Here is an 18,180-nt window from a genome sequence, read left to right on the forward strand (position 1 = left end):
TAATAATAATAATAATAAATATTGGAAACAATAGACATTGACAAAATCACGATCTGCCAACTGCAAAAGGCCACCTGACTGGGATCTGCATCATCATCTGAAAATACATCACACAGTCCTAAACGTTTGGGAAGTGTTCGACTTGTAGTTTTGTGACATGAAATCCAGCATGTCTATCTTGTTTGCTGTGTCATAATAAAATAATTTATAATAATGATGATGGAGGTTCCCTCTCTGAAGGTTTTTAAGCAGAGACTGGATGGCCACCTGTTGGGAGGGCTTGGGTGGGGTCTTCCTGGCTGGATGGCCCTTGGGGTCTTCCAACCCTGTGTAGGTTGAAGTCCCTCCAAGTGCTGCTTTGGAACCCGGCTCCTTGGAGCCCAACGGCAGCCGAGCTCTGGTTCCCGTCCAGGCAACGGGTGAGGGCCAAAGCAGGCTCCTTTTGCCAGGTTTTGGGTAAAGGAACAGCAATTGAAGCTATTTGCAACAAGGGACTGCATTCAGGAGCCCTGCAGAGAAGGCGGAAGATGTGGACAGAGAAGATGTGCGGTGTTGCTTACTCCCAAGGTAAACAAGGGCGTGTTCATGTGGCATTTGCAAGCTTTTACTGGAGGCACCCCAACCGGTCTCTCTCAAAGAGCCTCCGTCCCGTGCCAGGTACATAGGAAGAACGAGAGAGAGAGAGAAAGAAAGAGGGGTGCTTCTTCTCAAAGAGCCTCGAATGCAATGCTGAACAACGGTGAGCAGCTGCAAGGAAGAGGAAGCCTGCTGATGGTTTGTAGAGTCGGTTCATACGTCAGTCCGGCTGCTTGGAGAAGATCCAAAGCATCTGCACTGTGGAATTAATGCGGTTTGGCAGGCAGCACTTTCTCTGCCATGGCTCAATGCTACAGAATGAGTGGGAACCTTGTGACTTGAAGGTTGGGTTGCTGACCTGAAGGCTGCCAGGTTCGAATCCCACCCGGGGAGAGTGCGGATGAGCTCCCTCTGCCAGCTCCAGCTCCATGCGGGGACATCATGTTATACAACACATTTGACAGAAAAAGTAGTTCAATACGCAGTAATGTTATGTTGTAATTACTGTATTTAGGAATTTAGCATCAAAATATCACGATATATTGCAAACACTGACTACAAAAATGGCTTGGATAATCCAGAAGCTTGGATAAGTGAGACTGTACTGTAATTGTATTGTTTTACCTTGCTTAATAATGTGTTATTATGTTGTTATGTAATGTATGTGTGGTTTTTATGATTGGAAACCGCCTTGAGTCCCATCCGGGAGATATGGCAGTATATAAATAAAGTTGATTATTATTATTATTATTATTATTATTATTATTATAAATAATAAATTAATAATAATAATAATAATAATAATAATAAAGCTGCCAGGTTAGAATCACACCTGGGGAAAGTGCGAATGAGCTCCCTCTGTCAGCTCCAGCTCCATGCGGGGACATGAGAGAAGCCTCCCACAAGGATGGTAAAAATATCAAAACATCTGGGCAATGTCCTCTGGGCAACGTCCTTGCGGACGGACAATGCTCTCACTCCAGAAGCTACTCAGGTTGCTCCTGACATGAAAAAGAAAGTGGGAGTTGTATTTTGACCATCGCTTTAGCCTTCTCTACCAAAGCGTAGCATTGAGTCAAGGCAGTTAAATGTGGTTGCAAACTGAATTACTTCTACAGTGTGGATGCATCCTAAGTAATACTATCAACGTGGAAGGGAATTCTCTCCCAGTTTGCACACTGACCCCCGAGTGATCTCTAATTAAAAGGCACGGAAGCGAAGATGTCGAAAGGGAAGCTGTGTCAGACACGGGCTCCCTTGGAAAGAAAACAATCTTGTTCCCTGGATATGGAAGGCTGGCGCTCACGTCCCTTTTCATCTCTGTTTTTGGCAAGAGAAGCCAAGCTGAATGTGATCAAAGGCTCAGAGTCTGTCCAAGACGTGGCCATCAAAGCCCACGGATGGAGATAAGAAGGGAGCCTGGATTGCCCGGATTGGTAGCAAGCAGTGTATTTGCCTAATGAGGGCCCGCTGGTAATGAGCCCGAGGTTGGACATAATTTATTTATTTATTATTTATTACAACATTTATATCCCGCCCTTCTCACCCGAGAGGGGACTCAGGGCGGCTTACAATAAACACACATATAAAAAATTATACAATACACTATAAATCAGATTAAAAATTATTAACTTACATCAACATTCATAAAAACATTCTAAAATACAAATGGGCGTGTTCAAGTTCAAGGACAACATAAAGGACAACAACAACAACAGAATGCAAACAGCAGGATGGAGAAAACAGATGAAACCCAGAAAAGCCAGGAATGGGGGAAACCACATTAGGATGATGAAGATGCAAGAGAATGTGTCAAAGAATCCCAATAACAACCCCTCAGAGAAGAATTCCATGCTGCGTAGTCGCTTCTTCTCCAAAGGAGGTTTGAGAGGCTAATTTGGCCTTGGTTTGGAAGCACAGGTTGAGCACCCCTTACCCAGAATCCAATAATAATTATAATAGTGATAATAATAATAATAATAATAATAATAATAATAATAATAATAATAGCGGGAGCGGACACTGTTAGTTCCAGCTTCTGCCAACCTAGCAGTTCGAAAACATGCCAATGTGAGTAGATCAATAGGTACCGCTCCGGCGAGAAGGTAACGGCGCTCCATGCAGTCATGCCAGTGACCACATGACCTTGGAGGTGTCTACGGACAACGCCGGCTCTTCAGCTTAGAAATGGAGATGAGCACCAGCCCCCAGAGTCAGACAAGACTGGACTTAATGTCAGGGGAAACCTTTACCTTCTTTAATAATAATAATAATAACAACAACAACAACAGCAACAGTATCAGGCAGCTCCAAATTCCGAAATGGAACACTCTGCTGGCTGAGAGTCACACTTTTGCTTTCAAAGTACACAAACTTTGTTTTGTGCACAAAATGATTACAAATATGGTGGACACCATTACCTTCAGGCTACTATGTACTTGAAACATACATTAATTTCATCTTGTCACCAAATACAGATCACTACTCGCTTGGGTCCCTGCCGTTGCCCAGGTTTATTACACTAAGCAATAAATTTGAAAAATTTCACCTTCCTGGTTTGGAGGTGTTGCTTCTTTTCGACCAGGGACTTGGAGGGGCCACAAAATATAGGAAACCTGAACCTGTTTACAAAGGGACCATAGGCTTCCGATTGTGGGCTTTGGTTCAGAACTTACTGCAAAGGCATCTTGGGCTTCGCACATCTTGGCAACGCAGGTCTGGAAATCCCCAATGAAGTCGTGGCCGCCGTCGTTATCGTAATCGTAGCAGATAATCTAAAAGGAAAAGGGGAACGTCAGAGAAGGGGTCTTGTTTCCTTTTTGTATTCTTTTACACCCTTTAATAAGCCAGTTGTCCAGTTGTCACTTTGGAATGAAACTATAACTGTTGTGGATATACAATATATTCCATTATTTGTGTAGCATAATATTAGTATAGCAAGATATATATATATATATATATATATATATATATATATATATATATATATACACACACACACACACACACACACACACACACACACATACACAGTAGAGTCTCACTTATCCAAGCCTCGCTTATCCAAGCCTCTGGATAATCCAAGCCATTTTTGTAGTCAATGCTTTCAATATATCGTGATATTTTGGTGCTAAATTCGTAAATACAGTCATTACTACGTAGCATTACTGCGTATTGAACTGCTTTTTCTGTCAAATTTGTTGTATAACATGAAGTTTTGGTGCTTAATTTGTAAAATCATAACCTAATTTGATGTTTAATAGGCTTTTCCTTAATCCCTCCTTATTATCCAACATATTCGCTTATCCAAGCTTCTGCCGGCCCGTTTAGCTTGGATAAGTGAGACTCTACTGTATATAAAAGGGTAATGAAATTTCGGCCTAGCACAAAACAACAAAACTACACATCCCAGAAACACCAAACTTGGTCCTAAAGTCCTAATTAGAGGGAGAGGAAGAATTGTTTTTATCCAATTGCTGCCAGTTAGAAGGGTAAGCTCCACCCACTTGGTCTCCTAGCAACCCACTCAGCCCAGGGGACAGGCAGAGTTAGGCCTCACTTAGGCCTCTTCCACACTGCCTATAAAATACAGATTATCTGCTTTGAGCTGGATTATATGGCAGTGTAGACTCAAGGCCCTTCCACACAGCTGTATAACCCATTTATAATGGACTTAATGTCAGGGGAAAACCTTTACCCTTTACCTTAACTACCACCAATTCCTCAATACTTTATTTCCCAGACCACCATACTTCGCCACAGCAACGCGCGTGTGTGTGTGTGTGTGTGTGTGTGTGTGTGTATATATATATATATATGTATATGTATATGTATATATATGTATATAGCTGGGGTCAAAATTCAGAAATGTACCTGTTCCGACTTATGTACAAATTCAGTTTAAGAACAAGCCTACAGGAACAATCTTTTTTGTAATGCGGGGAAAGCCAATGGCCTGTTTGTGATTCCAGGGCCGGTAAATGACAATAGTGAGCTTCCAAAATAAGAGTAAAAATGATAGAAATTTTCCAAATGCTACTTAAATGCCTCATTGCTGAGTAAATGTATTTCCAAGGAGGGAAGGCGTAACCTGCACAAAATAACTCCCATTTCCAGCCATCTTCCCTGCAATCAGTTCAAGAGACGAGGAAGCCAACTTGGGCCTTTTTATTTCTACCTTGATCTGCTTTTCGACGTCTCCGTCGCACAGAGAGACCAAAGGCACAGTGAACGGCTTCCAGACGGGGTCCAGCGTGTATTTAATCACCTGGAATTGGGAGAGACGAAGGCAAAGGCACTCAGAAAGATCTCACAATGCAACGCGGTTTTTGTCCCTGGGATATCAATGCCATTTCCTAATTGGTTCTGTCATAAAAATGTGGGGAAAGTTGATCAAACTGCCAAAACGTTGTTCTTGCGGTCTGCACACAGAAAGGTTCACAACAGCATATTTTCATTAAGGAAAATTACCAACCAAGTGCCCACTAGACTGAAGGAAATAACGGTCCTATTCTCAGCCACAAAAACAAAGTTTCTGGAGCACAACAACGGCTTTCAAAGCAAGTGCCTCACAATTAAACAGGAAATAACGCTTTCAAACCAGGGAAAGAACATTTTTCAGATTTTGTTACATAGTGTTATTTATTCCCCACTTTGTGTCGTCGAAGGCTTTCATGGTCAGAATCACTGGGTTGCTGTGAGTTTTCCAGGCTGTATGGCCATGTTCCAGAAGCATTCTCTCCTGACGTTTCACCCCCATCTAGGACAGGCATCTTCAGAGGTTGTGAGGCCTGGGCAAGTGCGGTTTGTATTTATCTGTGGAATGATGCCCAGGGCGGGAGAAAGAAAGAGCTCTTGCCTGTTTGATACACGTGTGAATGTTGCACTTGGCCAGCTCGATTAGCATTAAATAGCCTTTTAGCTTCAAAGCCTGGCTGCTTCCTGCCTGGGGGGCATCCTTTTCTGGGAGGTGTTAGCTGGCCCTGATGGTTTCCTGTCTGGAATTTCCTGTCTTCTGAGTCTGAAGCGGACGAGTCTTCTCTGGCAGAACCGAACCATGCAAAGCGGTGCCGCGACAGCCCGAAGGATGAGTGTGGGCTGTTTGTGGAAAGGACTGGAAGCGCTTCCCACGAAAGGTGGGCAGATCACGGGAAGCCCACGCAGGAAGGGAGGCTGAGGGAGGAGCTGCCAGACGCCTGGAGCGGCACACGCGTGGGCCTCTGGAAGGACGCAGACGCCGGCAATTCACGCTTCCCGAAGGCGTCGGCAGAGACACAAGCGAGCGCGGAAGGAGACGGTGCTTTTGCAGAGACAGCGGGAGCACCGCCTCCGTCCGTGGAGGATCCCTGCGCCACTCAAGGCTTCGGCCACACTTACACTCATAGAATCATAGAATAGCAGAGTTGGAAGAGACCTCATGGGCCGTCCAGTCCAACCCCATTCTGCCAAGAAGCAGGAAATCGCATTCAAAGCACCCCCGACAGATGGCCATCCAGCCTCTGCTTAAAAGCCTCCAAAGAAGGAGCCTCCACCACAGCCCGGGGCAGAGAGTTCCACTGGTGAACAGCCCTTCTCACAGTGAGGAAGTTCTTCCTGATGTTCAGGTGGAATCTCCTTTCCTGTAGTTTGAAGCCATTGTTCCATTGCGTCCTAGTCTGCAGGGCAACAGAAAACAAGCTTGCTCCCTCTTCCCTATGACTTCCCTTCACGTATTTGTACATGGCTATCATGTCTCCTCTCAGCCTTCTCTCCTGCAGGCTAAACATGCCCAGCTCTTTAAGCCGCTCCTCATAGGGCTTGTTCTCCAGACCCTTAATCATTTTAGTCGCCCTCCTCTGGATGCTTTCCAGCTTGTCAATATCTCCCTTCAATTGCAGTGCCCAGAATTGGACACAGTGTGATTCCAGGTGTGGTCTGACCAAGGCAGAATAGAGAATGGGGAGCAGGACTTCCCTGGATCTAGATGCTATACCCCTATTGATGCAGGACAGAATCCTATTGGCTTTTTTAGCAGCCGCATCACATTGTAGGCTCATATTTAACTTGTTGTCCATGAGGACTCCAAGATCTTTTTCACACGTACTGCTGTCTAGCCAGGAGTCCCCCATTCTGTATCTTTGCATTCCATTTTTTCTGCCGAAGTGAAGTATCTTGCATTTGTCCCTGTTGAACTTCATTTTGTTAGTTTCAGCTCTAGTCTCTAGTCTGTCAAGATCGTTTTGAATTCTGCTCCTGTCTTCTGGAGTGTTGGCTCTCCCTCCCAGTTTGGTGTCGTCTGCAAACTTGATGATCGTGCCTTCTAACCCTTTATCTAAGTCGTTGATAAAGATGTTGAACAGCCCTGCTTGTGGCACTCCACTCGTGACTTCTTTCCAAGATGAAGACGACACATTGGGGAGAATCACCCTTTGGGCTCGTTCTCTTAGCCAATTACAGATCCACCTAACCGTAGTTTTGTCTAGCCCACATTTTACTAGTTTCCTTGCCAGAAGGTCGTGGGGGACTTTGTCGAAGGCCTTACTGAAATCCAGGTAGGCTACATCCACAGCATTCCCTGTATCGACCCAACTCATAACTCTGTCGAAAAAAGAGATCAGATTAGTCTGGCATGTTTTTGGTAAATCCGTGTTGACTATTAGAAATTATTGCATTTGTTTCTAAGTGTTTGCAGACCACTTCCTTAATGATCTTTTCCAGAATCTTGCCTGGTATTGACGTGAGGCTGACCGGACAGTAATTGTTTGGGTCGTTCTTTTTCCCTTCTTGAAGATCAGGACCACATTCGCCCTCCTCCGAGGTCCCAGAGGAGTACATTCTCCCAATTTCACTTTTGACCTGAGACCGGTTTCCGTCCGGCAAAAGCAGAGCCCTTGGCGGCTCTTCGCCAGCCCCTCACCTCCGTCCTGTGCACCAGCATCCATTTCCCATCGTCCCCGGGTTTATAAAACTCTAGAAATGGGTCTGATTTCCCAAACAAATCCTGCAAAGACAAAGAGAAAGCAACAGTTTTAGCATGATGTCTCTCCAGCTGCCATGGATACGCATGCAATGGATTGTGAACAAAAGAGGGGAGCAAGGAATGACGGCGGTTTTATATCTATCTATCCTATCTTCCCATTCAAGTGAGGAAGAGATATGGATCTATACATCCCGACAATCTAAGTACAAGCGAGCACGCATCGGAGACGTGATCTATTTGCCCCAAGCAGGGAATACACAGACTTTGCCTGGATCCGGTCAAGGAAAGGAGGTCATCGGAAAGAGACACAGTTATCGGGGGCTTTGACGGACATGCATGGAAATCAGTTGCCGCAGAGACACATTGGAGGAAATTTAGGAGCCAAAGGCTTCGTTGAAAGAAAAAGATATACTGGACATTGCTTAAGCAAATGGAACAATAACATTGCAAAGGTCACTTTTACGACTCGATGCAACTGGGCAATGCTTTGGAGATGCACGATTGCGCTGTAGCATCAGGATGCAATTTTTGAAAAATGTTCAGAAAGGGGAACAATTTCCCTTCGAGACAAACTGTAGGTCCATCTCATTATATTATGAACTGTTCTTTAACAACAACAACAACAACAACAAGCATCTTAGATATACTGGACATTGCTTAAGCAAATGGAAAAATAACATTGCAAATGGAAAAATAACATTGCAAATGGAAAAATAACATTGCAAAGGTCACTTCCACAACTCGGTGCAACCGTGCAATGCTTTGGTCAACATAGTTCACAAAAGTAACAACATAAATACATTAGCATTTGCCAGGACTGAATGAACCAAGGCCTTGGCATTCCTGGGCCAAATCCTAAGAAGTTCAATGCAAGGCTGTAGAAGTCATGTTGGACATGCAAATGTCTATTTGGGTTTGGCTCTGGGTGCACTTTTGGGAATTATTATTATTATTATTATTATTATTATTATTATTATTATGTACGCTGGAACTCAATCGACAGACCCAGTCCTTTAAACTTGAACACGCCCATCTGTATTTTAGAATGTGTTTTATGAACGTCCGATGTAAGTTAATAATTTTTAACTGTTTTATAGTGTACTAGCTTTGCCCGGCCACGCGTTGCTGTGGCTTATGGGAATCCTTTGTTGGCCAGGTGGAATAGCAGTGAATAGCCTTGCAGTCTCAAAGCGTGGCCGTTTTCTGGAGTAGCTGGAGCTTTTTGTTGTATGAAAGTAGAGGCATGGATGAGGGGTTGTGCTGCCAAGTTTAGTGTTTCTGGGATGTGTAGTTTTGTTGTTTTGTCCTAGGCCGAAATTTCATTACCTTTTATATATATAGATTGTACAATTTTTATATGTGTGTTTTATTGTAAGCCGCCCTGAGTCCCCTGTTGGGTGAGAAGGGCGGGATATAAATATTGTAATAAATAAACAAACGCGCCCAGTTGTGTGAGTGAGGCTGCCATGCAAACCGAAGGCTGCTTTGCCCAGTCAAGGCAGGCGTTTACGCTCCACAGCCCCATCTCCTTCCTATCGTACGCTTCTGCGAGGTCCTATTCTGCCTACGGCATGCATGAAGGTTTCGGCCTGAGTGTCTTGGGTGGAAAGAGGGACCCCATTGCCAACCTTTTTGTCCAGCTTCCTGCCGGCCATGCTGAGGGTGATGACTCTGTTGTCGGAGAGCTCTTGGGCCGCGACCTGAAAGGCAAGAGGAAACACCACTCAGTCTAGCAAGCGGCACTCGTGGCACCCGAAGGTCCACAGCCAACGAAGAGATCCACCAGCCAAGGCCCTCCCTTAGCCCCACGAAGCCAGATCCATAAGATGCAGCTACACTAGAGAATGAATGCAGTCTGGCACCATTTGGACGTCCAAGGCTCAATGTTACGGGACTGTGGGAGATGTAGTTTGGAGAGGCACCAGCCCTCTTGGGCAGAAAGGCCTAAGGACCTTGTAAGGGCCTTGCTGTGACCCGCCTCGAGCCGTGAGGAGAGGCCAGTAAGAAATAAATCACCACTGACCGAAGGGTCATAAGTTCAAAGCCAGCCCAGGTCAGAGTAAACTCCTAACCATTAATAACCTAACTTGCTGTTGACCTATGCAGCCCGAAAGACAGTTGTATCTGTTGAGTAGTAATTTTAGGTATCACTTTATGCGGGGAGGCTAATTTCACTATCTTGTGACATAAAGCCTTCCAGCAGTGTGCGGAAAAGAATGAGGAAGTGCTCCATCAAGGACTTGGTGTCACAGTGGACGATGAAGCAGCAACTCCCCCTGGTGGCTGGAATCGAGCATACCCTCACAAAGCCGGAAGCTGGAAATGTGAAATTGCCTCTGTGTGTATCTATATATGTTGTACATCTAATGGCATTGAATGTTTGCCATTATATGTGCATTGTGCTCTGCCCTGAGTATCCTTCGGAGTTCAGTCGACTTTATCAGAATCAACAGGTCAATTCAGAATGAAACCAACAAGGCAATGCTAATCAACACAATCCAGTTGTGTTGATTTTGCTCAAATTACCAAAGTTACAGCTTAGACCAAAAACTGGGGATGCATCTGCATTACAGAACGGATGGAGTTTGGCCCCACTTTCACTGCTGTGGCTCAATGCGACAGAGCCCTGGGAGATGCAGTTCAGGCAGAGGAGGCTAAAGGCCTTGCAAAATTACAGCTCCCATTATTCTGTAGCATATCACATGTTATCCTGAGCCGTGTCAATGGCAAACTGCAAAACGAGTAGCTGGAAGTCAATGCACAGCTTAAAAAAGGCTTTTGAGAGATAGGCAAAAGAAGGCTTTTTGTCTTGATTTAATGCAGAGAGTAGCTATTTTAGTCAAATTATTTTTTCCAATGGGTTTTTGCATGGCCAAGTTGGGATTTCAGACTCAGGCCTCCAGACTCCTAGATTGCATCTGCCCTGGGGAATTGGTGCGGTTTAAGGCCCTGCCAGGGATCAAGGCTATGGGGGCCCAGCTGAATCCTTTAATGAACTTAATTATAATAATAAACGTCACTTATACCCCACCACTATCTCCCCGAAGGGACTCGGGCAGCTCACAGAAGCAGTACAAGTGCCGAACAGCCTTTGGGAAGGGAAGGGAGCAACGGCAAAGCCGAAAATAGCCCTCTCCCGTTTGCTCTGGTTTGCTCTCCAAAAGGATTCCAACAACAGCAGCAAAAACAAAAAAGGCAATGTCTCATCGAGGTCTTGTTAGTGAAGATGACTCACGATGAGCTGGAGGCTTCAGGGAGCAGAAATGGGCATTTTCAGGGCAATTATTTCCTTTTCCTCCAAAGGGAATTGTGAACAAACACAGGGTCAAACTCTGTCCACTCTGATGCAAACAGCAAGCCTGGCAAATAATAATAATAATAATAATAATAATTATTATTATTATTATTATTATTATTATTATTCCATCCCAAATTCTCCTAGAGACCTTTTCAGCACTTTGTCCAGGCACTTTTTTAAATGGCCTACCAGCTGTTAGGAATTGTGAGAATTCAAGTTCAAAACACCCGGAGGGCCGAAGTTTGCCCAGGTCTCCTCTAGTGTGATGGCAACCAAAGTGGACAGACCTACATTAACTCCAATTTCCCCTTTTTTGCAAGAATCCAAGCATCCACACACACACACACACACACGTACATGTATATGTGCATACATACATAAATACATGGCTATTTAGGACAGGAGAGACTGCGCTACTAGAAGAATGGCTCCATTTGCAACCAGTCGTATGCCAAACGAGTCTCTCGTGAAGACTGTCTGTCCACAGAAAGAGGAAAACAAGCCTCTGCCGCTTCTCCAAGTTAAACATCCAGATGGACCATGGTTAAAATAAAGAAATGGCCATTTCCCATTTGACAGATGGCGATAGCCATATCCGCCAATGTGGGCGATTATCTTCTTCCTCGTTAATTAGGGACAACGTTCTGCTTTTGATATTTTCCTTTGCATCGTTTTCCAAAGCGGCTGCAGGCTGAACTCCGAGCAGAACTGTGGGGGAAGCAACACGTTCTGCACTTGACAATCACACCGGAAAATGCATAAGTATTTAAATGCAAAAGCACAACCAAAGCCCTCCCAACAGATGGCCATTCATCCCCTACATCCTTCTCCTCATCATCATCATAAAATCATCCAGCCCAACCCTTTGTTTCCACCACAAGCCAAAATCGCATGCATTTCCCTGTTTGATTGTCAGATACAGAACAATCTCTTTGCTTAAATGGGTAATCGACAGCGGCAGGGACCAAAGGAGAGGCCGGGAGGCATTTCTCGCAGGCTAAAAACCACTCCGTTCCTTTGCAAACTCTCCAAATGTGCCGACAACGGAGGACAGGGCTCCGGATGAGGGGGAAAGGTGTTGCTAAGAAGGAAGCGCGGCCCTCCACTCACGCCGCAAAAGCCACGATTATGATCCGGTCTCGGAAATCAGGGTGTTTGTTCTCATCTCTCCTCTGACGTGATTACAGAGCCACGGGGCTGAAGAATTTGCACCAAAACACATCTTGCAATGACATCATTGCTTTCATACCGGAACAAATATGATTTTCCTTTCCGTTCCGCATCTCTTTAGACTTTTTGAGCGGTGCTTTTGTAAACCGTACAAGCCTCGGGGCAGAAAATGCCTTGTTTTGATCTCTGACTACGTCTGAATGGTTTTTAACTGGGAATTTTCAAAATGCGGTTTCTTTTTCATCCTGTTTTAAGGTTTGCATATTGGCATATTTTAAAATGAGATCCATGGGATGCATATATATTTAACCAAGCCCTGATTTGAATCAAGGCAAAATGGGAGGGACTACAATGCCCAGCCGGAAAGATGAGGGATTCTGGGCATTGTATTCCAAAGCATCCAGCGGGCAACACACTGGAAAAGGATGCTATGAGATGCAACATTATACGGCATCCGTACCGTGATCGTCCCTTTTCCGGCGGGCTTCCCGTTCCCCAAAAGGAGGGTCCTGGTGATCCTCTTGCTTGAAACAATCTAAATGGAAAGGGAAGAATAGAATAAGAAAAAAGAGTGCAGCAAAGTTTTATTATCCAAAGTGTTCTATATTACAGGTGTGCAAAGCAGCTGAGATCCGATTATTAATTTTTTCCAGAGATTCAGAAGGCCCTCGCTTCAAAAATTCAAAAGGGTCCTGTTTCTTTTCGTAAACTGAATCTCCGAAGCTTTGTAATTGTTTCCTTGAGATTTGTTCCTTTAGCCGCCAATGGGAAAAAGTTTGTGGGTCATTTTTCCGTCATTTTTATGGCTATCAGCATGAAACATGCCAACATTGACAACTTTAAGCCTGCCAAGTTTCAGAATGTTTTGGGCATCCACTGATTTTTAGGAATTTTAAAAAGTTTTTACAATTAAAAAAACTACAAGAGGTATTCTCCTTGAATTTCTGCACAAAGAGACAACATAAGCACAGGGCATCAATCCTGGAAAGTTTCAGAAAGATGCATTCATCCACTGATTTTCAGAATATATATATATATATTTTACAAATAATTAAAAAAAAACTACAAGAGGTATTCTCCTTGAATTTCTGCACAATGGGACAACATAGGGCATCAATCCTGGACAGTTTCAGAAATATGCATTCATCTACTGTTTTTAGAAATTTTAAAATGTTTTTCTGTCTTCTTCAAACACCATAAAGAAACACAGATGCTTTGTAGAAAGTTGTGTGATTGGCTGACAAAGAAAAAAATAGCACGCAGCTGGTGTTGTCATTCCCATCAGCCCCATTGCCCGCTCCCATCTCAGACAATTACAGAGTATGTTACATTGAAAAAAAAAACTGTTTGAAATGCTCCGAAACAGCAAATCTTTACTACCGGATATACTCGAGTATAAGCCGACCCGAATAGAAGCCGAGGCACCTAATTTTACAACAAAAAACTGGGAAAACTTATTGACTTGAGTATAAGCCAAGGGTGGGAAATGCAACAGCTACTGATCAAGTTCAAAAATAAAAATAAAAAACTAATAAAATTACATTAATTGAGGCATCATTGAGTTATATGTTTTTGAATATTTACATAAAACTGTAATTTAATAAGACTTTAATAAGATAAGACTGTCCAACTCTGATTACCTCTATACTCAAGTATAAGCTGACCCTAATATAAGCCAGCCAGGACCCTCGCTCAAGTATAAGCCCTAAAAGGGGCTGAAAAACATGGCTTATACTCAAGTATATACGGTAATCTCTCTGAAAATTTCTGAGGCTTCTGTTTAGATTCTTAATGCTTCGGAGGGGGGGAGGGCCTATTCTGATTAGTAATTCGAAGATTTGTATTAATGAATAATACAAATGTCCGAATTACGAAACGGACCCCCGAAGCTTTGCACAGCCGGACTACGTATGCCAGGAGCCGAAGGGCCTTTCGCGGCATCCGCAGGGAAACCTACCGAGCCCAAAGTGCAGGAAAACTCCCCCAGGAAGTCGTGTTCGTAGAGCTGCGTGCTGGACTTGTCCTGGTCAAACAGAGCAAATTTCAGCTTCTGAACCTCCTCGAAGCGGAACTCGACAATGAACTTCTTGGAGAAAGCCGGGTTGAGGTTGTTCACGGCCGTTTCCGTCCGGTCGATCTGCAAAAAGAGGGAAGGCGGCTGAGCAAGCGAGTGGACGGCTGCCCACGATGTTGCTGAGGACCAATGCATCTTGTCTCACCATTTAAGGAAGGAAACAGAGGCCGCGGGTTCCACACAGAAATGCTCAACCACTCCAATAGCTATCATGTCAGACCTACAGAGAAGCCATTGAAATTCGCAAGCATGTGGACAACTTCAACAGAAAGGAGGAAACCATGAAAATGAACAAAATCTGGCTCCCAGTATTAAAAAACTCAAAAATCAGAACAGTAAATAAGAAGCAACACTCAGAAAACAGAGGAGTTCCAGACATGAATCAACCAGGGGCAGCTAACGACTCCAAACAAAGGATGCCCCCAGGCAGGAAGAAGCCAGGATATGAAGCTATTCAATGCTAATCAAGGTGATTAACTACAACATTCACACTGGCCTCCAACTGACAAGAGTCTTCTCCCACCCTGGAGCTTCCACAGATATATAAACCTTCCTTGCTTAGTTTCTCCATACCTCACAACCTCTGAGGATGTCTGCCATAGATATGGGCGAAATGTCAGTTGAGAATGCTTCTGGAACATGGCCAGACAGCCTGGAAAAAATACAACAACCCTGTGATCCCGGCCATGAAAGCCTTCGACAACACAGAAATAGATGGAATTCATGCAGTTCTCCAGATCTTATGGACTGCAACTCCCATCATTCCCCCGGAGGCCAGGGCTGCTGGGAAGTGTGGTCAACGCAACCCAGAGGGTTGAGCCGTTCACTTTTCTGGCGCAACAGATCCAGGGAGTTGCAGCTGGCAAATGGTGCCTTCTGTCGAGATCCAGGTTTGCTGAGTTGTGTTATTGGAGGCAACGAAATTACACATCTTCCCAGATGAGAAATGCCAACTCAGCCGGGGTTGACTCACTAAATATTTCCATTACCATCCCTTTCCAAGCTTCTTCTCACATGAATTCAGCTGACTTTTGGCCGACCTCTGCAACAGCGAATCCTTCACAAGCAAAGCTGAGAAACTGGGACTTTCTCCCCAATGTTCTGGTTTTGTGTGTTTGTGTCAGTGGGATGGTGAGAGTTGCAATCCCAATCAATCAGATTGGAAGAGGAGGGACAAAGAGCAGTGGGATACTACTACTACTATTATTATTATTATTATTATTATTATTATTATTATTATTATTATTATTATTATTATTATTTTATTATTACACAGCAAACAAGATAGACATGCTGGATTTCGTATCACAAAATCACAAGTCGAACACTTCCCAAGTGTCTAGGATTGTGTGATGTATTTTTGGATGATGCGTGCAGATTATTATTATTATTATTATTATTATTATTATTATTAGATTTATTATATTTTTATTACACGACATAACCCAGTTATTATTATTATTATTATTATTATTATTATTATTATTATTATTAGATTTATTTTATTACACTATGTAACATGATAGTGTTATTTATTTTTATTATTAGAGCCACTCTACGCTCAAAATGATCTCTCCAAAGTACTGAAATTTATCCCCCAAATAAGTTTAGGTCCCTGGATAGATCTTGAGAGAGAGTGGGTTTAAGTTATCCAAGGCCCTAAACTTATTTGGGGGATAGATTTCAGCACCTTGGAGAGATCCTTTAAATCATGGAGTGAATAGAAGAAGAAGAAGAAGAAGAAGAAGAAGAAGAACAACAACAACAACGCAAAAAACAAGGCCTTCAGTTCTGCAAATTTGATCATTCAATGCAATGCAAAACTGGTTTCCTGGGTTTGAAAGAGATGTTCCCTTTCCCCCGTCCGTCCTTCCTTCCCTTCTGCCTGCTCATTTCTAAATCCAACGCATTCAAAGGCAGGAGCCAAGCGCTCTCTTTCCGCCTCCCACACCTTGCAAACTGCCGAAACGGTTGCCTTGAGCATCAGTTGCTCGCTCCCAGGATCTGTCTGTCTTTCTTGTTCGCAGTGTAACTTTTGCTTCCATCTGCCTCGCTGGCATCCATTCAGCGAGAATTCTGTTTGTGGGACTCAAAGGGAGGGAAGACTAAAGGAAAAGAGAGCCAGAAGGCTCAGAAATCCCTTTTCCGGCCCCTTCTCCCAGACTTATGGGGCCAAGGGTGGCCTGCAAAGCACAACTAAAGGCACAGCTGACGCAAAGAAAAGGAAGAGAAAATTGCAGAGTCAAGACTGAAAGGAAGGTGGGGTGAGGGCTACGGCTGGCATCACACTTTACAAAGTCCCTGTCCTGACTTAGAAACAAATTCAACTTAAGAACAAGCCTACAGAACCAATCTTGTTCATAACTTCAAGACCGCCTGCATTTGAGATTTCCAAATTCTCGGTAAGAGATGCCCAATCTATAATCTCTATGTATAAAAATGTAATGTACGTTTGTAGGATTGAGTAAACAACAAAACCACTGAACCAAATCACACCATATTTGGCCACAAAAGACATAGTCATCCAATCTGTGTCTTTCAAACAAAAAACCTGGAAAATAAAGTCCAAATTAGAGAACGAGGAAGAACCGTTTTCAACCCCAGTTGCTGGTCAGAAGGGTAGGCCCTGCCCCTTTAGGCCCCGCCCACTTCATCTCCTAGCATCCCCTCAGCCACAATGGCACCGGGGTCCAGCCAGGGTTCAGGCTTTTGAGGTTGCAAGGCTATTCACTGCTATTCCACCTGGCCAACAAAGCATTCCCATAAGCCACAGCAACGCATGGCCGGGCACAGCTAGCAACACTATAATGCTATAACAGTACAGTGTAGACGGGACACAGAAATCTAACATCCAGGCCATGCCAGCTCTAGAGAGAAAAGACTGTTGTCCAAAAGGTGGTCAAGGTCGCCCAAGGTGAGAGTTTTGGCCAGTTTCTCTCTTTTGGGGCTTCTTCTTGACCGCCAGAATCCTGTTTGCGCTTGGAAGCCACACCCAGAGACACAGAAAGGCGTTTGTGCTGGAGTCAAAATCTGGGAGGTGAAGTTTGCATTTCACACGCTGTGCTTACTCCGTAGCCCGGTTTTCCTGGAATGTGAGGGAAGGTGTTGTGGCAACGTGGTGTCGTCTGCACAAACAGAGCTGCCTTTCAGAGCGAGGGAGGCCTCCGGACAGCAATGTGGAGCCCCAGGTCACAAACGGGCCACAAAGTGCCACTGCTTTCCTGAAAAGTCACCAAAAACACCCCACGGGTTGCTGTGAGCTTTTCGGGCTGTTCTAGTAGCATTCCCCCTTCTAACATTTCACCTGCTTCTGTGGCTAATGGCATCTTCTGAGGTCTGTTGGAGGTGAGGCAAGTGGAGTGTATATATATATATCTGGAATACCCAGGGTGGGAAAAGGAATCCTTGTCTCTTTGAAGCAAGTGTGGATGTTGCAACGAACAAGCTGGAATAGCACTGAGTCCCCATGAAGCTGCCAAATCCATCAGTGACGATGTCTGCATAGAAGTGGCCCGGCCTCTGTTGCCTGGAGTATTCCTCTATAATTTTCTTCATTTACATGGTTTCCTCCTTTCTGTTGAAATTGCCCACGTGCTTGTGGATTTCATTGGCTTTTCTGTGCCAAGCACGTGGACAATTTCATCAGAAGGGAGGAAACCACGAAAATGAACAATATCTGGTTACCGGTAAAAAAATAACAACACTCAGAAACAAGGGAACTCCAGACAGCAAACAACCAAAGTGCCTGTTCCAAACAGAGGAATACTCCAGGCAAGAGAGGCCAGGCTGCATGCATATCGTGCTTTCTTTCCCTCTCCCTTTCCTCATTTGCGCTCATGTCAATCTAAACGGTGTGCACCGCTCACAATGCCACATTTTGCAATGAACGGAATACGGGGCCATGGTTTCATTTCAGCCCTTGTGGCTCTCGAGCCCCTTCCCTCCTTCCTCGTGTGTAATTCAGCCGCAGGATTTCAAGTCAAGGCTTGCTTCGGAGTGGAAAAATCAGGCGCTGGAATGTGTTCCTCCAGGAGCCAAACCTTCCAGCCGAGAAGCGCTTTGCGTGGGAACGAAGCGTGCCAACTGGGATCATTGCAGGCTTAA

The 18,180-nt window shown here is 44.3% G+C and overlaps 1 protein-coding gene across 1 annotated transcript in view; it reads right to left on the bottom strand.

Moving 5' to 3' along the window:
* cpne2 (copine 2) overlaps positions 1–18,180 on the bottom strand; it is a 48,013-nt gene that overhangs the window by 14,471 nt on the left and 15,362 nt on the right. The window contains exons 3-8 of the mRNA XM_008122328.3: positions 13,960–14,139; positions 12,463–12,537; positions 9,163–9,234; positions 7,472–7,555; positions 4,754–4,843; positions 3,252–3,350 (exon numbers count right to left, since the gene is read on the bottom strand). Of these exons, the coding sequence (XP_008120535.1) occupies positions 3,252–3,350; positions 4,754–4,843; positions 7,472–7,555; positions 9,163–9,234; positions 12,463–12,537; positions 13,960–14,139 (600 nt within the window). The remainder of the gene's footprint in view (positions 1–3,251; positions 3,351–4,753; positions 4,844–7,471; positions 7,556–9,162; positions 9,235–12,462; positions 12,538–13,959; positions 14,140–18,180) is intronic.

Source organism: Anolis carolinensis, unplaced genomic scaffold (genome assembly GCF_035594765.1).
Source record: "Anolis carolinensis isolate JA03-04 unplaced genomic scaffold, rAnoCar3.1.pri scaffold_9, whole genome shotgun sequence".
NCBI lineage: Eukaryota > Metazoa > Chordata > Lepidosauria > Squamata > Dactyloidae > Anolis > Anolis carolinensis.